Source organism: Berghia stephanieae, chromosome 10 (assembly GCF_034508935.2).
Source record: "Berghia stephanieae isolate SIO BIC M18660-M18661 chromosome 10, UCSD_Bste_1.3, whole genome shotgun sequence".
NCBI classification, from domain to species: Eukaryota; Metazoa; Mollusca; class Gastropoda; order Nudibranchia; family Aeolidiidae; genus Berghia; species Berghia stephanieae.
In genome coordinates, this window is record NC_088369.1 from 32720700 (window position 1) to 32738199 (window position 17500).

Sequence of the window (17500 nt, forward strand, 5' to 3'; positions counted from 1 at the left end):
TGTAGGCGAAATACCTTTGACAATAAGTTCACCCCCCCCCCCCCCTCGATGATACCTTACGCATATTGAACATTTGGAATATTGTGAGGGTTGGGATTGTTACAGATCATCCGACACGAGGCGAATGTATTTTAATGAATGATTCGGTGTGAAATACGAGGTATTGATATTTTGAACAAGTCGACCTTCGGAGTTATTAGGTTCAAGAAGCCGGAGTTTATCCCGGTTTCTGAATGTAACGAACAAAATAACAATTGCTTGCAAACCTTTGGATAGGATTTTATAAATGCTCAATTCTACAGTTTTAGTTGAAATAAATGACTGAGATAGAGTTTAATCTAAAAATAGTCAGAATAAGAGGATTTCATTTTTATGATGTTTTGAGTTTAAACTTCTTCTGATTTCAAGTCCATCTATGTGGTTTTGTGGTATGACACTCTCTTTCGGATCGGAAGGTCCTGAGTTCGATCGCCTTGGAAAAAACTCTTTACTCACATTCTCTCACCGTACTCATATTTAAAATGAGTACCTGACCGTTAACAGCGTTGTCTCTGTCCGAAAAAAAATTGTAATACCGCCTAACAGGGTGTCATGTCCCGTCCTACATGTTAAATGTTGCCGTTGGCCAGGGACCCCTTGTAAAGCGCTTTGAGCACGCTTAGTGGATTTTGCGCTATATAAAAGCTCAGTTTAAAACTATTTTTAAAATTCATTCTGACACAATCCGAGCGGGTCAGTTTTTTATTCTTTTAATCTTTTCTGTCGTTTGGTACAGAGTTTACTGGGCAAATTTTTAAATACGTGTTTTTCCAGAGTACGGTAGTTAACTGGTTAACAACACGTCCCTTGTGTTTGGCATTTATGATATGATATTATAGGAAATCAAATATTTTGGAATGTTGTGTAATGAAAGAGAGTTTAACGATAAAGTGTGTTTAAAATATTAAAACCATTGATGGAAACTCTTACACGTAGTAACATATTGAAATATAATCGATTCTTTGGCGTGTTTACAGATTTAGAGTATGTTGTCCGTAGTGCTTAAAGTTTTCACCAAAGAGGATAGACCGTCTAATATAAAAGAGTATATTTTTCTGTTGATTACTGCCCGACTTTCAAGTATGTGCGTGTGTGGGTGTGTGGGTGTGGGCATGATGTGTGTGCGTGTGTGTGTGTGTGTGTGGGGGGGGGGGGGGGGGGGGGCGTTATTGGCGATCGATTGAAGAATTTAGGGAGAAATGTTTTTTTGTTGTCTTTAAATGACTTTTTTCTATTTTCTTTTTTTTTAATATGAAGATAAATCAGCGGGTTTTCACCGCGGGATAAAATGACATGGATAAAGACTTGAAACCCTGTCTGTTATTGGTTATCGGTTATCGTTTTCTTGTCTTATAAAAAGGTTGAACTTTTATATAGCGCAATTTCCATTAAATGGGCTCCAAGCCAACAGCAACATATAATATGAAGGGCGAGTCATGACGACTGATAGGCTTTTTTATAGATAGTATGCAGATGACGTCACTCAGGTCTTTGTTATTGTTTTTTGCCATCCGCGTTTTTGAGTAATGCTCACTGAACTGTATTAACCCGACTATTAACGTTTATGGATACACACAGTTTTGTGTGTTGGTCTGTTATACTTCCGGATGGCAATGTTATGAGCTTCTTAGCCAAGCGCATACTATCTATACGTTTTTCTCCGACATCGCTAAAGCGTTACTGGCCAGGCTTTCATTTTACATTTGACCGAATACAAGAGAATGAATTTAATTAAAGAGCCGTTTCAAAGAACTCAATTTTGAGCCAGTAGGAGAGGGGCTCAAACCAAGGGCCTACTGGCCATACTTCACGATTCGCTTAATGCAACATTATTATGATAATTTTGGTGCAGGAATAAATTTGTGTGTTCTTTCGACTGCGAAAGGTCTTTATAAAATAAAAATGAAAGAAGTAAGATGCCTGAAGCGAGATAAAAATAACGTCCTTTCATTTGTTTAGTGATCGAGCGTAATGGTGGCTGAGGGGGTGGTTGTGTTCGTGATGATGATGACGATAATGACGACGATGATGGTGAGGAGGATGATGATGACGATGATGATAATGGTGATGATGATAACGATGATGATGTTGATGATGATGGTGATGATGATAATGAAGATGATGATGATGATGATGATGATGATGATGATGATGATAATGATTATGTGATGATGATGATGACGACGTGATGATGATGATGATGATGATGATGATGATGATGATGATGATGATGATGATGATGATGATGATGATGATGATGATGGCAAAAATACCTGACTACGTTTTAAATACTGGGTTTCATAAGATTTCGTATTCATCAATTCCAAATCGATAAAGCAAGATATTCTTATTCTTTCCTCAACCCAACCACGTGTGAAATTGTTTAAAGGATTTTTTTTTTCAATGCCGGAGTCACGTAACAAGATTGTTATTATTATCATCGGTGTAGTTGTATCATATCTGGATTATTTCCAAATATTGATTAAATCGCTGCCAGTAGATTTGAAGCTGTGCTGTTGAACGTTAATCGTTCGTTCTCACGATTTTTTATGCTTAAATCGTTATCACTGGTGGCCCTTCAGAACAATTGGCTTATGGAAGCGAAGTAAATCCTGGTTTCTATAGCGTGAAACGGACAATAACAATTTTCTTGCTACCAGTTGGATAGGACGCTAGTCTATCGCAAACTGCTTTCTAAAAGACCCATTTACCCATTCATTGCTAGTCTCTGTTGCTTTGCGCGTGAAGCGAGTGCTCTACCCATTGACCTATCGGGCCCCCCCCCCCCCCCCGCCCACTAGCCCGCCGTGGAATAGTAGCAATGCAATGACGAGGGAAAAAAATTGAAGGCACAGTATCCTTGTTAGCATAACAAACGAGTAACGTGAAAACGAGTCAAAAACTACTAGTAGATATACCCGATGATTAGGCCAATGCAGCACTTTTGATCTTCCTGTCTTGTTTTCATATATTGGGAGTTGATCAGATAAAAATTTGCAAAAGTGTGAATGTGACAAAGAACCCCCCCCATCCCGCTAAGAAGTACAAGAAGAAAAAACATCATCCCAAAATACCAGACTTTCTTATCTGATGAGGACGTTGAGAAAGGCTCGTTTAGTAAATTTGATATGACATGGAAAGAAAAAACGCTGGACAAGATCCATTTTAAGAAATTGATCGACAATGAGATGAAATCTTTAAGATATGAATACTATATAAGATTGATGTCGATAGTTGTGATAGTCGAAAACATGTTTGATTTATTGCCAAATGTTCAATACTATTTCATGTAAAAGGATTGGAAGGGAATATTATCATCCGTATTGAAGATAAAGCTGGTTTCGTGGCATATTTTTTCTTGTGTTTTATCTAGCGAGCACTGTCACATTTGCCTCTTTTCAGACCTTTACAAAAATAGCTCCAAATGGGCAGCCGACTTCTGTTCAAGAAATTGAATTTTGTTTCTATAAACCTTTATAAAAAAAAATAAACAGAGCATTGTAAAGCTACAGGTTATAGGGCTAATTGAAACTACTTAATAAATATGCACATGTGACTCATATCTCATTTGGATAAAATAAATGATGTACCAGATAGGTACACAAAACTGGAATTAAAGTAAACGTATAGTCAAAACTGTACTTTTTTTGTTGTTGTTGGTATTTCCTTTATTGTACTCGTAACAAATTAGGGAGCAGACGCTGATGTAGGATAAAAGTATAGATAGTATGCAGATGACGTCACTCAGGCCTTTGTTATTGTTTTTGCCATCCGCGTTTGTGAGTTGTTCTCACTACACTGTATTAACCAGACTATAAAAGTTCATGGTTACACAGAGTTTGTGTGTTGGTCCGTTATACTTCCGGATGGCAATGTTGTGAACTCCTCGGCCAAGCGCATTCTATCTATATGAAGAATATAATCATTAAATCATCTCAACTGGCGGGTAACCACTGTGGTGTAATAGTAGCACGCCTGACAGGTAATCAGAGGGTTTGAAGTTCGATTCCCATTCGATGCATGCTGATTCTTTGGGATTAATTTTTTGGGATATTTTTCTTACTTCCATGTCCACCACTGTTCCATACTCATCATTTCAGATTTTTATCGCACGCGAAACTTTTTCTTTAGAGTCATTCTCGAAAAAGACCCGAGATAAAAAAGACTGAGAGACAACCCATGCGTTATTGGCACAAGATTAGCAACGGGGGTCAAGGTTTTTAACTCGTGAACTCTCGTACTCTGGAAAGAAACGTATTAAAAATTTGCCAAGAAAACTCGTCCTTCAAAAATCGACTGATTTAAATGACCCCTAAGTAAAAACTCTCATTAAAACAAAAACAAAAGCAAAAAACAAACAAACAACACAGCAAAGAACAAAATCCCAACAAAGACAAAACAACATAAACAAAGCAATAACCCCCCCCCCCCCCCCCCCCCACCCACCCACCCATAAAATACTTTTATGCATGTACAAAGAAAAATAAAAACAAAACAAGTAAACAATAACAACACAACAATTAATAAGTGCATTTATATACCCCAATCTACTCTAAATATGCTCAAAGAGCTGTACATAAGGTGGTTATGTATGGGTCCCAAGCCAACAGCAACACTGAACATGCAGGACTGGGCATGACACTTGCATTATGGCGTTAGTTTTTTTTTTATTCGGCAGAGTGAAGGCTATTACCGGCCAGGTACTCATTTTGCATTGAGTATGATGAGAAAATGAGAGTAAAGAGCTTCTTCCAATGACTCAGTTTCTCGACACCCACAGCGATACTCGAACCCAGGACCATCCAGTCACAAGCCGAATATTAAAAAAATTCAGTTCAATTCCATTATTTACTTTTAAGGCTTTCGACAATAATTCACAAACTTTGATAACTAAATACACGGAGAGAGTAGAATAGAGCAAAAATTTTTATTTAAAAATAAAATAAATAATGGTAAATAAAACCAACAAAACGTGATGGTAACAATACTACACAAACAGTAGACTGCAAACCCGCACAAGATAATATATAATGATGAAGTCAGTTTGACATTGGTTCTTATTTAATAATAATAATAATAATAATGACAGTGGATGGCATTTAAAACGCGCCAATCCCCACAGACTGCAATCTCTAGGCGCTAAGTAGTAGTAGCGTATGGCTACACCTCCAGATTATGTTTGTCGATCCACGATGTCAGGTCATCTCCGGCTTCAAAGATCGTTTCATACCCCCCTTCTAATTTTGTTATTGGGCATTGCAGGACTCTAGGCGCTACCATACACAATTAAAGAGTGAAAAGAAATGTTTTTAGTCTATCTTTGAATCAGTTATAGTCTCTGTCGTCTCTCTTTGCTCCCGTGGTCAATTATTTCAAATTGTTGGTCCTTGGTGTTTAAAAGACCAATCGTATGTTAAAAACTGAGCTTTATATAGCGCAATATCCACTAAATGTGCTCAAAGCGCTTTACAAGGGGTCTCTGTTCAACAGCAACATTTAACATGTAGGACGGGGCATGACGCCTGTTAGGCGATATTACAATTTTTCGGACAAAAACAACGCTGTGAACGGCCAGGTACTCATTTTACACCTGAGTACGGTGAGAGAATGTGAGTAAAGAGCCATTTCCAAGTACTCAACTATGCGCCGAGCGCGAGGCTCGAACCCAGGACCTTCCGATCCGAAAGCGAGTGTCATACCACTAGACCACAAAGCCGCGTATTTAGCACAGCGTCTCCATATCTTTTCTCAGTTTTTAAAGCTTGAAAAAAAGAGGGTTTCCTTCCCCCCCCCCCCCCCCTTCCCCCTCAAGAAACAATAGAAAAAATCCAATTAAATCATAAAACAAAAGAAAGATGAAATGGTTCTGTGTAATGAGAGTGGCAGGTCGATAAATAATAAAAATAAAAATAATAATAATAATATGCGTGTACAAATTATCACTGGTGTGTATTGAACTGTGTCACCTGATATTTGTGTTATCGTTCTAACCCGTCACGACACGGGCATTCACCCATTCATTAGTTCTCCCATTCAGCCTCAGGTGTTTTTGTTGTCATTGATGTATTCATTCTTTCAATGAGAGTGAGTCCGGGTTAGTCTTATTGGGACTCACTCACTAGGGATAAGAGCAACGGGATACAATATTATTGCGTTGTGTTTCCTTGTGTTTTCTTTTAATATTGCGAGATAGGAGGCGTGGATAAATTCATTGTTGGAATTAGATTATATTAGATATTTTCACGTGCCAGGTGTCTGGTAGTTGCAGATAGAATGCGGTTACGCCGTTTTACTGTTTGTGCCCGCAATGAGACGGTTATAAAGGTGCTAAGGCGTAGCCTTTGTAAATGCATAGCCTGATGTTACCCACTAATTTACGTCATAATAAAAGGCGACAACGACCAAAAGAAAGTGAACTTTGTTTTATTCAGTAATACAACCATCGAGACCATAATTTGTTTCCTTGATTCAGCACTACGAACGACAACTTATTTTTCTATTTCTTTTGGTGATCATCGACTTGCATTGTGTCCCATATAATTTTATAGAGGAAATAACACTCGGTGTTTTGTTGTTGTTGTTGTTGTTTTAAAAAAATAACCATGTCTCACACTCAGTTCTTTCTGTGATATTAAAAGCGGTTAAGTCTGCTCAAAAGTAGAAAATGGTAGGGGTTGCCTGAGCCGTTGATCGTAAAATACTAACGAAAGAGTGAAAATGGAGAGGCTTCGTATGGGAACAAAACAGACAATGGACGTTTCGGGTTACAAACCCTTTGTCAGCACACCAATACACAAATTCACGTGGAAAACAAATAAAATATAATGCAAAATAACTTGTATCATCTGTATACTGCAACTACCATTGAGTACAGATGATACAAGTTATTTTGCATTATAATTTATTTGTTTTCCACGTTAATTTGTGTATTGTTGTGCTGACGAAAGGTTTGTACCCGAAACGTCCATTGTCTGATTTGTTCCCATACGAAGCCTCTCAATCGTTTGCGTTGTTCTTTATTTCATTGATACCAGTTGAAATTCTCGGCTACCCAGATTATGAAAACGTTTCAGACACTTTGTATCCTCATAAACTTGATGCGTATTTTATCTGGCTGTTATTAATAATATAATACAGTATAGGCATCTATCGTTTGATTGCAACACGTCCTTTTATACTTGTCAGAGGTTTACTTTTCGAATCGGATTTCAAATGTATTCGTGCTCATAATATTCATCTGCTTACGAGTTCGATAACCCATTTTGACGATAGCTTAATTAACATTCATTATTTTAAGTGAAAAATATTTTAACTATTTACTGACGGTGTTCCATTTTACCTTATCCTCATTCAATATTACCATTATCACATGGAAAGCAGAGGTAGCGATGCTCTCTGGCTTGAGATCAGAATCGAATCGAGTTATTGTAGTTTTGGTTGGTGAAAAGGGTTAGTACGTATCAGAACAAGTGAACCATCTCCAAACATTCTCTATTACAACAAGTGTGATACGCTTACAGTTTGTCTTCTGTTTTTATAAATGTCAATATATATATAATAAGTATTTTGATAATCATTCACGGCGTATTGTTATCATTTGCAAAGAAAATAATAATCATTTGTTGTGGAGTATTGGGAAATCGGTAATAAGTGTGCATACGACGGTCTAGTTATTGCTATGTTATCGTTATGTTAACATTCATCATCATCGTTATCTTCATCATCATCATCATCATCATCATCATCATCATCATCATCATCATCATCATCATCATCGTTATCATCATCATCATCGTTATCATCATCACCATCATCATCATCATTCATCGTCATCATCATCATCATCATCATCATCATCATCATTCATCGTCATCATCATTCATCGTCATCATCATCATCATCACCATCATCATCATCATTATCATCATCATCGTCATCATCATCATCATCGTAATCATCATCATCATCGTTATTATCATCATCATCATTATCATCATCACCATCATTATCATCATTCATCGTCATCATCATCATCATCATCATCATCACAATCATCATCATCATCATCATCATCATCATCATCATCATCATCATCATCATCACAATCATCATCATCATCATCATCATCATCATCATCATCATCATCATCATCATCGTCATAATCATCATGGCTTGTCCCTTCTGGACGCGGCTTCCGCAACTGCCAACCGAAATAAATGTTTATAAGCAGTTATATTTATTTTTTACTGACACGACTATGGATAACCAGCGATATTTACTCATGCTTTTCACGTTTCTTAAGTTTGTTCAGAAATAAAATGTACTGAACTACATAACAACGTATGCATTGTTTGCAGTCAAAATGACTTCGGTGATTTACATAATGTCAGATTGTTTACTTGTTAGGATTTCAACAAGAGGGCAAGACAACTGTTGGAATTAATTATGGTTTAAAAATAGAAGCACGCATTCTTATAATAATCCGCCCCCCCCCCCACCCCACACACACACCCATGTACACTGCACGGTTATATATAAAGATAAGAATAAAAAGATTGATAAGGGGGGGGGGGGGGGCAACAAAAATAAATCGGAACAAATAACGACTTGGATGTGCGAAATGTAAAGAAATAAAAGTTTGATTACATATTTGGCTACATTATTACCACTTTGGACGAAGACAATTATGGATTAAATAATTTGTTGTAGCGTCTGTGATCGATTGTTTTTCCCACTGTGTTGTGAAGGACTGGAATATGTTTCGTCGGAAACTTATGAGTTTTCCCATTAACTCGTTTACACTTTTCAATTTTGTTTGTAAATAAAACCGGATTCGGTATGTAATATAATTGGTGCAATCACGTGAATACAAAAACTACTCCAGTGTAGTGAATCAAATAGAAGGGGGTGAGTAGTAATGGAAAAGGAGGGGGTGGGAGGTGAGGTGGGGGGGGGGGTAGGCTTGCAATCTGACCAATCCATTTAAGGGGTGGGGGTTCACGTTTTGGGTCTTTTCAAATTTTAAAATGTAGGCGAGGCGAGAGGTGATGTATAAAATAGCTTTCTTTCAATTAAATAATATACTGCTACGTAGCAATTCTACGGTATTTGGGGGGTTTTTGTTTTCCCGTTTGGTGAATTTTTACCGGCACATCTCGTGAGCTGAAGTTTCATAGACGGAGAGAGAGAGAGAGAGAGAGAGAGAGAGAGAGAGAGAGAGGGGGGGGGGGGGGGGGGAGGAGAGAAGAGAGAAAGAGAGAGAGAGAGAGAGAGAGAGAGAGAGAGATGGGGGGGGGGGGGGGCTATTTCAATAGGTCGAAGTATGAAGTAAAAGTTTGTTGTTTTATTGGGTTTTTTTTGGTCAGAATACGCAGAGTTTACTTAAGGTGAAAACCATCTCTTGTCGAAGAAAGTGCGACAGATAACCGAACCAACTTCTATTTCTATTTAACAGTAAAATTATAAAGTTCAAGGTTTGAGAGTTTTTGCCAAGATGAGAGTCATTTAAACCGATCGAAAATTGAAGGACGAGTTTACTTGGTTGTATTTATCATTCTTCATCATTTTATGATTGGATTATTGGATGGATTATGTACAGCGCTTTCGGTTGATCTCGAAAAGCCACTACAATTATTACATGGATAAGCTCGTGGATTGGGAAAGGATAAGGGATCTATAATGAATTCTTTCGTCGTTTACGTGTGGTGGGAATGTGTGCGATGTATTAATAAAAGATGCAATATAGCCCTTTCTCACGAGATTGTCAGTTTCTGACACCTTGGCGTACTTAGATGCGATACAGATTATCCATCAAACAAAATCAATGTGTGACCTACCGCCTCTATTCGGTGAACTGGAGACTGAAAATTGACCTTAAGGTCCAAAATATGTCATTTTATTTTTTAATTGACCGTTCCATTGAGCAGTATGAATGTTATTAATTAATCTATTCGGGTCTCAAATTTTGTAATTCTAATTTTTTTTTAAAGTTAAAATTAAATCATTCAGAGTTTCTTGTCTAACCCGACATGATACGGAATTGAGGCGGTAGGTTACTACATATATGTTAACACGAGTCAACCAGACATGTCTAAATTTCGGTTTTATAGTCTTGCTCAAGGAAAAAGAAACATACCAAATGCTTTAAGTTTTGGCTTGAACCAATTATGAGGTCTCTGAGGTCATGGTTCAAACGCACTTTCAACTCAATGATGTGAAAAACAAATAAAGATGTAAAGGATAGAGTGGTACCAACAATTTATTGTTACAGGTTCTGTCTGCCATTCACGATGAGCAGACAATCAAATGTCGATTGAGATTCAATAGAGAATAATCTTATACTAATGGACGTTACACCACGTCAACCTAAAACAAAGAACGTTCATTAAAGGATATTTTCCAAGACATTGAAAATTCTATAACGTTTTGAAATAGTTATAAATATTGTAAAGGTGTTCGTGGGCATATTATTTTGCACTAATGAAATTATGATTTAAATAATAGAATATTTTCGTTGATAAATTTTTTTTGCTTTGTTTTTGCAACTAAACAGGCACGTGGTGTGTTCAAAAATTTTATGTTAATAAGTCAAAAATACGCATTGGAATACAAACGAAATGCTATTTAAAGGTAGGTAGAGTGCGCGTCATAGTATCCACGTTCGTCGATCATTTCGTGTTTCAATTAATCACTTATCCAGATCATAATCGGGACATTTCTTGTGTCAATTAATCACTTATCCAGATCATAATCGGGACATTTCTTGTGTCAATTAATCACTTATCCAGATCATAATCGGGACATTTCTTGTGTCAATTAATCACTTATCCAGATCATAATCGGGACATTTCTTGTGTCAATTAATCACTTATCCAGATCATAATCGGGACATTTCTTCTGTCAATTAATCATTTATCCAGATCATAATCGGGACATTTCTTGTGTCAATTAATCACTTATCCAGATCATAATCGGGACATTTCTTGTGTCAATTAATCACTTATCCAGATCATAATCGGGACATTTCTTGTGTCAATTAATCACTTATCCAGATCATAATCGGGACATTTCTTGTGTCAATTAATCACTTATCCAGATCATAATCGGGACGTTTCTTCTGTCAATTAATCATTTATCCAGATCATAATCGGGACATTTCTTGTGTCAATTAATCACTTATCCAGATCATAATCGGGACATTTCTTTTAAAAGTAAAACCCGTCATGAAGAGTTATTTACCAAAGTTTAATCTGATTCGGGACGGCAGCATCATTGTGATGCGCTTTGGGTTTTTTTTCTTCTCTCTTTCTTGATGGAAAATTAGAATTTTATATTTTAAAATTTAATCTGTCTTTGAATATATAAAAGCAATATACACAATACGATGTATTGATATGCATATACACGAACACGCGCGTGCGGGCGCGCGCACACACACACACACACACACACACACACACTCAAACACGCAATTATACTGATACAATGTTGAAAACATATGTACTGTTATTCCAATAATGTTATTCGTGTTCATGGGTGGTAACCAGTAGACCCTTCCCGTGTCATGGATAAGAGTAGACACTCCATAATATTATATTATGATAATTTGAAAATATTGTGGACTGTAATTCATTGGTCAATTATTTCACAGGATTAAACCATTTTTAATTCGTGGAATATCGTCTTCGCTTTCTTTGGAAATATGATTTTGTATTTAACGATATAATCTGGACATTATGTGTAATGATACTGAATAGTTGTGTGTGTATCAGAAAGGAACGCTTCGATTTTGGACAATGTTAAGAAACGCATGGTTTTCTGATGCGTTGCTGGATTTGGAAATAATGGAAAATAATATAGGGCTGCAGTGTTAGGAATAATGTCTATACATGGTTTGCCGTCATGACACTGTTTGGACTCAAACCATGGGCAACCCGGGACGTCAGGAGTGTGAGGAGGAATTGTGGGAAAGGAGGCAGGTACAGTGGAGACCACCTCCATGTCCTTGCTCCGAGGCTCTGCATTATTGTTTGGGGTAGGTACTGTACTAACCCAACACGGCTGTTTTTTTCTTTTATTCTTTGTATTGTGTACCATTGTTATCACAATTATTGTCACAGTTTTCATGTTAAACACTGCAGTCGTAATAATAATAATAATAATAATAATAATAATAATAATAATAATAATAATAATAATAATAATAATAATAATAATAATAATAATAATATTAATAATAATAATAATAATAATAATAATAATAATAATAATAATAATAATAATAATATAATAATAATAATAATGATAATAATGATGATGATGATGATGATGATGATAATAATAATAATGATGATAATTATAATAATAATAAACAATAATAATGATAATAATATTAATAATAATGATATAATAATAATAATAATAATAATAATAATAATAATAATAATAATAATAATGATAATAATAATAATAATATAATAATAATAATAATAATAATAATAATAATAATAATAATAATAATAATAGTAATAATAATCGTTGTCGTCGTCGTCATCATCATCATCGTCATTATCATCAAGACATTTATCCTGGTTGAACTAAAAGAATAATATGAAAACCCACTGTTTTTAGCCACTTAAATGACAATCAATAAGAAAAATCTAGCATATAAATGGACTAATGTGTTGATTTTTCAAGTTTGTAAAATGATCTACAAAACTGGAAACTAATAAATACATTTTATTTTGGTAAAATTCATTGAGTAAAAAAGAAAACGAAAGACATAACACGTCATATCGGCTAATGTAAATGTGGCTGCTCGAAGCTCGAAGAAATAACTAACAATGTGAAATTGAATGTAAGCTTCAATTTAATATACGAAAACAGATAAAGTGGACGTTTCTGGTTTCCCCTTTATCAACAAAACAGAATGAACGAAACACAACAGACGAGAATGAGATAATGTGGTAGTGGCGTCGTTAAGCTGAATAAACAAACACATTGATGGGCAGGAATAGTATGTTCCTTTGTAAGGAAGCAGGAATTAAAAGGGAAACCCGAAACGTCCATTTTATGTTTCGAGTATGAACTTGAAGCTTACATTCAATTTCACATTGTTATTCATATCGACTAAACACGACGCAAAATCGAATGTCTACGACGCAACATCGAATGTCTTTGTCGGTTACAATTTCAGAGCTGCCAACTCCCATTTTTCTCCGATTGTATTTTCTTTTCAAAAGTCTTTAATGATCCTGTCATGACTTTTGATATCCAATTCGTTCCAATGATTTAATTCCTTGATGATTTAGTGATATACAGGTAATGTGAGACATCTTATGGCGATAAAGTGTCACTACCATATCAGTTATTGGGACAAAACAAAACAAAAAATAAACAAAACAACAATAAGTAAACCACCCGCCCCCCAAAAACAGAAAAAACAACCAAAACAAACAAACAAAACAACAAAACAAACAACAATAAAAAACCTCTCAAACCTGGGACTTAGCCACTACCTGGTTAAATGGGCAAATCCTGGTTTACTTTTTTATTTTGGGTTGGCAACTCTTCCAATTCGCGACCTTTCCTGAATACCCTCAAGGAAATCTGGAAACTTAGATAAACATATTATAGCAGGAAACCTGCAGACGATTACAGCTACGCATGTACTCACACTTGATATCTATCCATTTTGCCTTTCCTATCATTGGTGAACATTACTTGTATATTATGAAAATGAAATGTTCATCATAACATTTTTATTTGGCTACTCTCTTTGTTTTGTTTTGTTTGTTGATATTGACAATATAAGAGGCCCCTAGTTGTTAATATGGACAATATAAGAGGCCCCTAGTTGTTAATATGGACAATATAAGAGGCCCCTAGTTGTTAATATTGACAATATAAGAGGCCCCTAGTTGTTAATATTGACAATATAAGAGGCCCCTAGTTGTTAATATTAACAATATAAGAGGCCCCTAGTTGTTAATATTGACAATATAAGAGGCCCGAGTTGTTAATATTGACAATATAAGAGGCCCCTAGTTGTTAATATTGACAATATAAGAGCCCCTAGTTGTTAATATTGACAATATAAGAGGCCCCTAGTTGTTAATATTGACAATATAAGAGGCCCCTAGTTGTTAATATTGACAATATAAGAGGCCCCTAGTTGTTAACATTGACAATATAAGAGGCCCCAAGTTGTTAATATTGACAATATAAGAGGCCCCTAGTTGTTAATATTGACAATATAAGAGGCCCCTAGTTGTTTATATTGACAATATAAGAGGCCCCTAGTTGTTAATATTGACAATATAAGAGGCCCCTAGTTGTTAATATTGACAATATAAGAGGCCCAAGTTGTTAATATTGACAATATAAGAGGCCCCTAGTTGTTAATATTGACAATATAAGAGGCCCCAAGTTGTTAATATTGACAATATAAGAGGCCCCTAGTTGTTAATATTGACAATATAAGAGGCCCCTAGTTGTTAATATTGACAATATAAGAGGCCCCTAGTTGTTAATATTGACAATATAAGAGGCCCCTAGTTGTTAATATTGACAATATAAGAAGCCCCTAGTTGTTAATATTGACAATATAAGAGGCCCCTAGTTGTTAATATTGACAGTATAAGAGGCCCCTAGTTGTTAATATTGACAATATAAGAGGCCCCTAGTTGTTAATATTGACAATATAAGAGGCCCCTAGTTGTTAATATTGACAATATAAGAGGCCCCTAGTTAATATTGACAATATAAGAGGCCCCTAGTTGTTAATATTGACAATATAAGAGGCCCCTAGAAATGCTCACGGCACAAATAATTTGACTTATATAAATGCATATGAACCGTATTCGAATCTATGGAGAGTTGTATTTTTCTTTTTTTTTTCAAACCACTCTCCCACAAACTGGTGGCTTTTAAAGAAAATATCAAGTGGGTATTACTAATTGGGCGTCCTATCAGACCATTATTGTTGTCTCTTTAACAATACTGGGTAATGTAAATGCTGCTGCTCGAAGCTCGAAGATATAACTAACAATGTGAAATTGAATGGCTAAGCTTCAATTTAATATACGAAAACAGATCATATGGATGTTTCGTGTTTTAATTGATCTGTTTTCGTATACTAAATTGAAGCTTACTTATTACTTTAATAATACGGATATCGAGGCAGGTTGTGATTTGATCATGTCTCTTCCTTGTTGTTAAGTATTGTGTTTTAGAATATCCGTAAAGCGCATTGAGAATATTTAAAGGATATATGCGCTATACAAAAGCTCAAGTTTAAAGTTTTGTAACACACGTTTATGGCGCCGATGTCAAGTGTTTACTTTGTCCGAATTATTGTCAAAGCCTTATATTTTGTGTCACCAACACACACACACACACACACAAACACACACACACACACACACACACACATATATATATATATAAGAACTCATTTATGTATATCGCTAAATCCGCCATAACACTTCATTTTTCAACCAAATGTTAGTCAATAGATATATTCATGCGCGTCTTCTGTTGTTTTGTGTAAAAGAATAACATAAACGTTTTCCCGTCAATCAGTTGGTATGTTTGAATAACCTTTATCCATAAAATCGATGGCAGATACATCATATCAAATGGAAAAAAAGTTTTGAAATTAAATAAAGAAACAATAAAAATAAAGACATTGAAAAAAACAAAACAAAGTTGACAAATCGATTAGATATAATTAGGCCAACTACGCCTCATTAGCCATAGAACCAGGCAGTTATGTATAATGTAATGGCAATCCTTTAGGTCACAGGTTATGAGGCATACTATTTTTAACTTTAGTCTTCCATGTGTCACTAGTAGCATTCCTTTACTGGTTAGTGGTAGTCGCCAATAATAGGTCACGAGACAAGTCGCTTCTATCATCCAATAGGTCAAAAGACAAATTACTGATAGTTGCAATAGGTCACAGGTCAGTTTATTGATAAACTTCCACATTCGCTGTCTACGACGAATTCTCGGCATCAAGTGGCAGGACAAGGCAGATTCACCAACACCGCATTGCTAGAACGATCGAACTCCTTCTGCCAGCGGCGTTTGGTTTGCAATGGCTTGGCCACGTTGGTACGTACACGGGATGGACGATGGGCGCATACCCAACGACATCATGTATGGTGAACTAGCTTCTGGGCGTCGACCAACGACGTCGACCAACAGGCAGATCTGCCTTTCTCTGATGTTTGAAAGCGAAGGGGAAACCCGAAACGTCCACATTATCTGTCTTTGTTAATTAAATTGAAGCTTTCATTCCATTTGACTATTGTTAGCTCAAAGAAATGAACATGAACATTTTCATTCATGAAATTGAATTATAATATAACTCACTTTATTCAAATGTGAATGAGCCGCTGTCGACAGTGACCGGTGCTGTAAAAGATTTTGTACAGTGACGTATAGTCCTATATGCCATGTGAAATGGAAATGTGGTCTCTTGCTACCTGCCATAGGTATAAATGAAGGCCATTGAGCATGGTGGTAACGCACCCTTTAAATATGTATATTATATCAATGTTATTTCTTCATATTTCCCTTGGCTTGACGTGACTTGGGTTTCTTTTATTTTTGAAATCAGTCTTTAAAAAGGGTGGAATCTGTCGTGAATAATTTATGGCCGGTGAAACAAACTAGTCAACTGATTGCCTCCAAGTCCCCGAGCTTTTCCCAGACTAATGGTGGGGTTGTGTTTATAACCGTTATTGATTGGCTGCGACACCTCTAGGGCAGGAATAGCATGGTGGCCCAGTGGGTAAACGCTGGTATCGTTTGTGCATTTCATGAGGTTTGACATTTGGCTTCTAGCATGTAGGTTTATGGTTTGAATCCCTCTCCCGGGGCGCATTATATAATCCTTGGCAAATATTCTTTACTCACATTGTCAACATACTCAGGTGTAAAAAGACTATATGGCTGGCGGTTGGCAACAATGCTATCTCTATCTAAAAAAAAAAAGAATGTAAAAGCGCCTTACCAGCGTCACATTTTGTCCTACATGTTACGTTTTGCTGTCGACCAAGGACCGTTTTGAGCATATTGAGAGGTCATTGTTCTAAACTCATTGCGTTCAAATAGATTCAGTGGTGTTAATGTCTTGAAGTTTTTGTTCATATCACTTAGAGTTGCTATATCAATTCTCCCCAATAAAAGCTCAAGTCTTATATTATTGAATAGGAATTCCATTTTCAGCATATACTCACTCAATTCATCCTCTCAGCGCCGTGGGGTGGTAGAGACAACAGCATGCGATTGCCAATAATGTCGGTCTTTCGGTGAATGGATTGTGGTCTGCAGGCCGAGGCATTGGGCTTTAGGTCTCTCTGTACTTCTCCGGGTTTCCTTCTACCTCGAATCATTTTTCCTTGTGGAATCCAGCGTACTGCTTTTCTCGGGATGCAGTCCGTTGGCATCTTGC

General features: G+C 36.2%; 1 protein-coding gene across 3 annotated transcripts in view; it reads left to right on the top strand.

The window, feature by feature from the left end:
• Window positions 1-17500, top strand: part of LOC144980993 (peripheral plasma membrane protein CASK-like) — a 463618-nt gene that overhangs the window by 65519 nt on the left and 380599 nt on the right. The window contains exon 2 of one of the 3 annotated variants that reach the window (XM_078929037.1): window positions 11690-12073. The exons of the other annotated variants lie outside the window; for them this stretch is intronic. Within the exon in view, the coding sequence (XP_078785163.1) occupies window positions 11928-12073 (146 nt within the window). The 5' untranslated portion in view covers window positions 11690-11927. The remainder of the gene's footprint in view (window positions 1-11689; window positions 12074-17500) is intronic. 3 annotated transcript variants of the gene reach the window in all.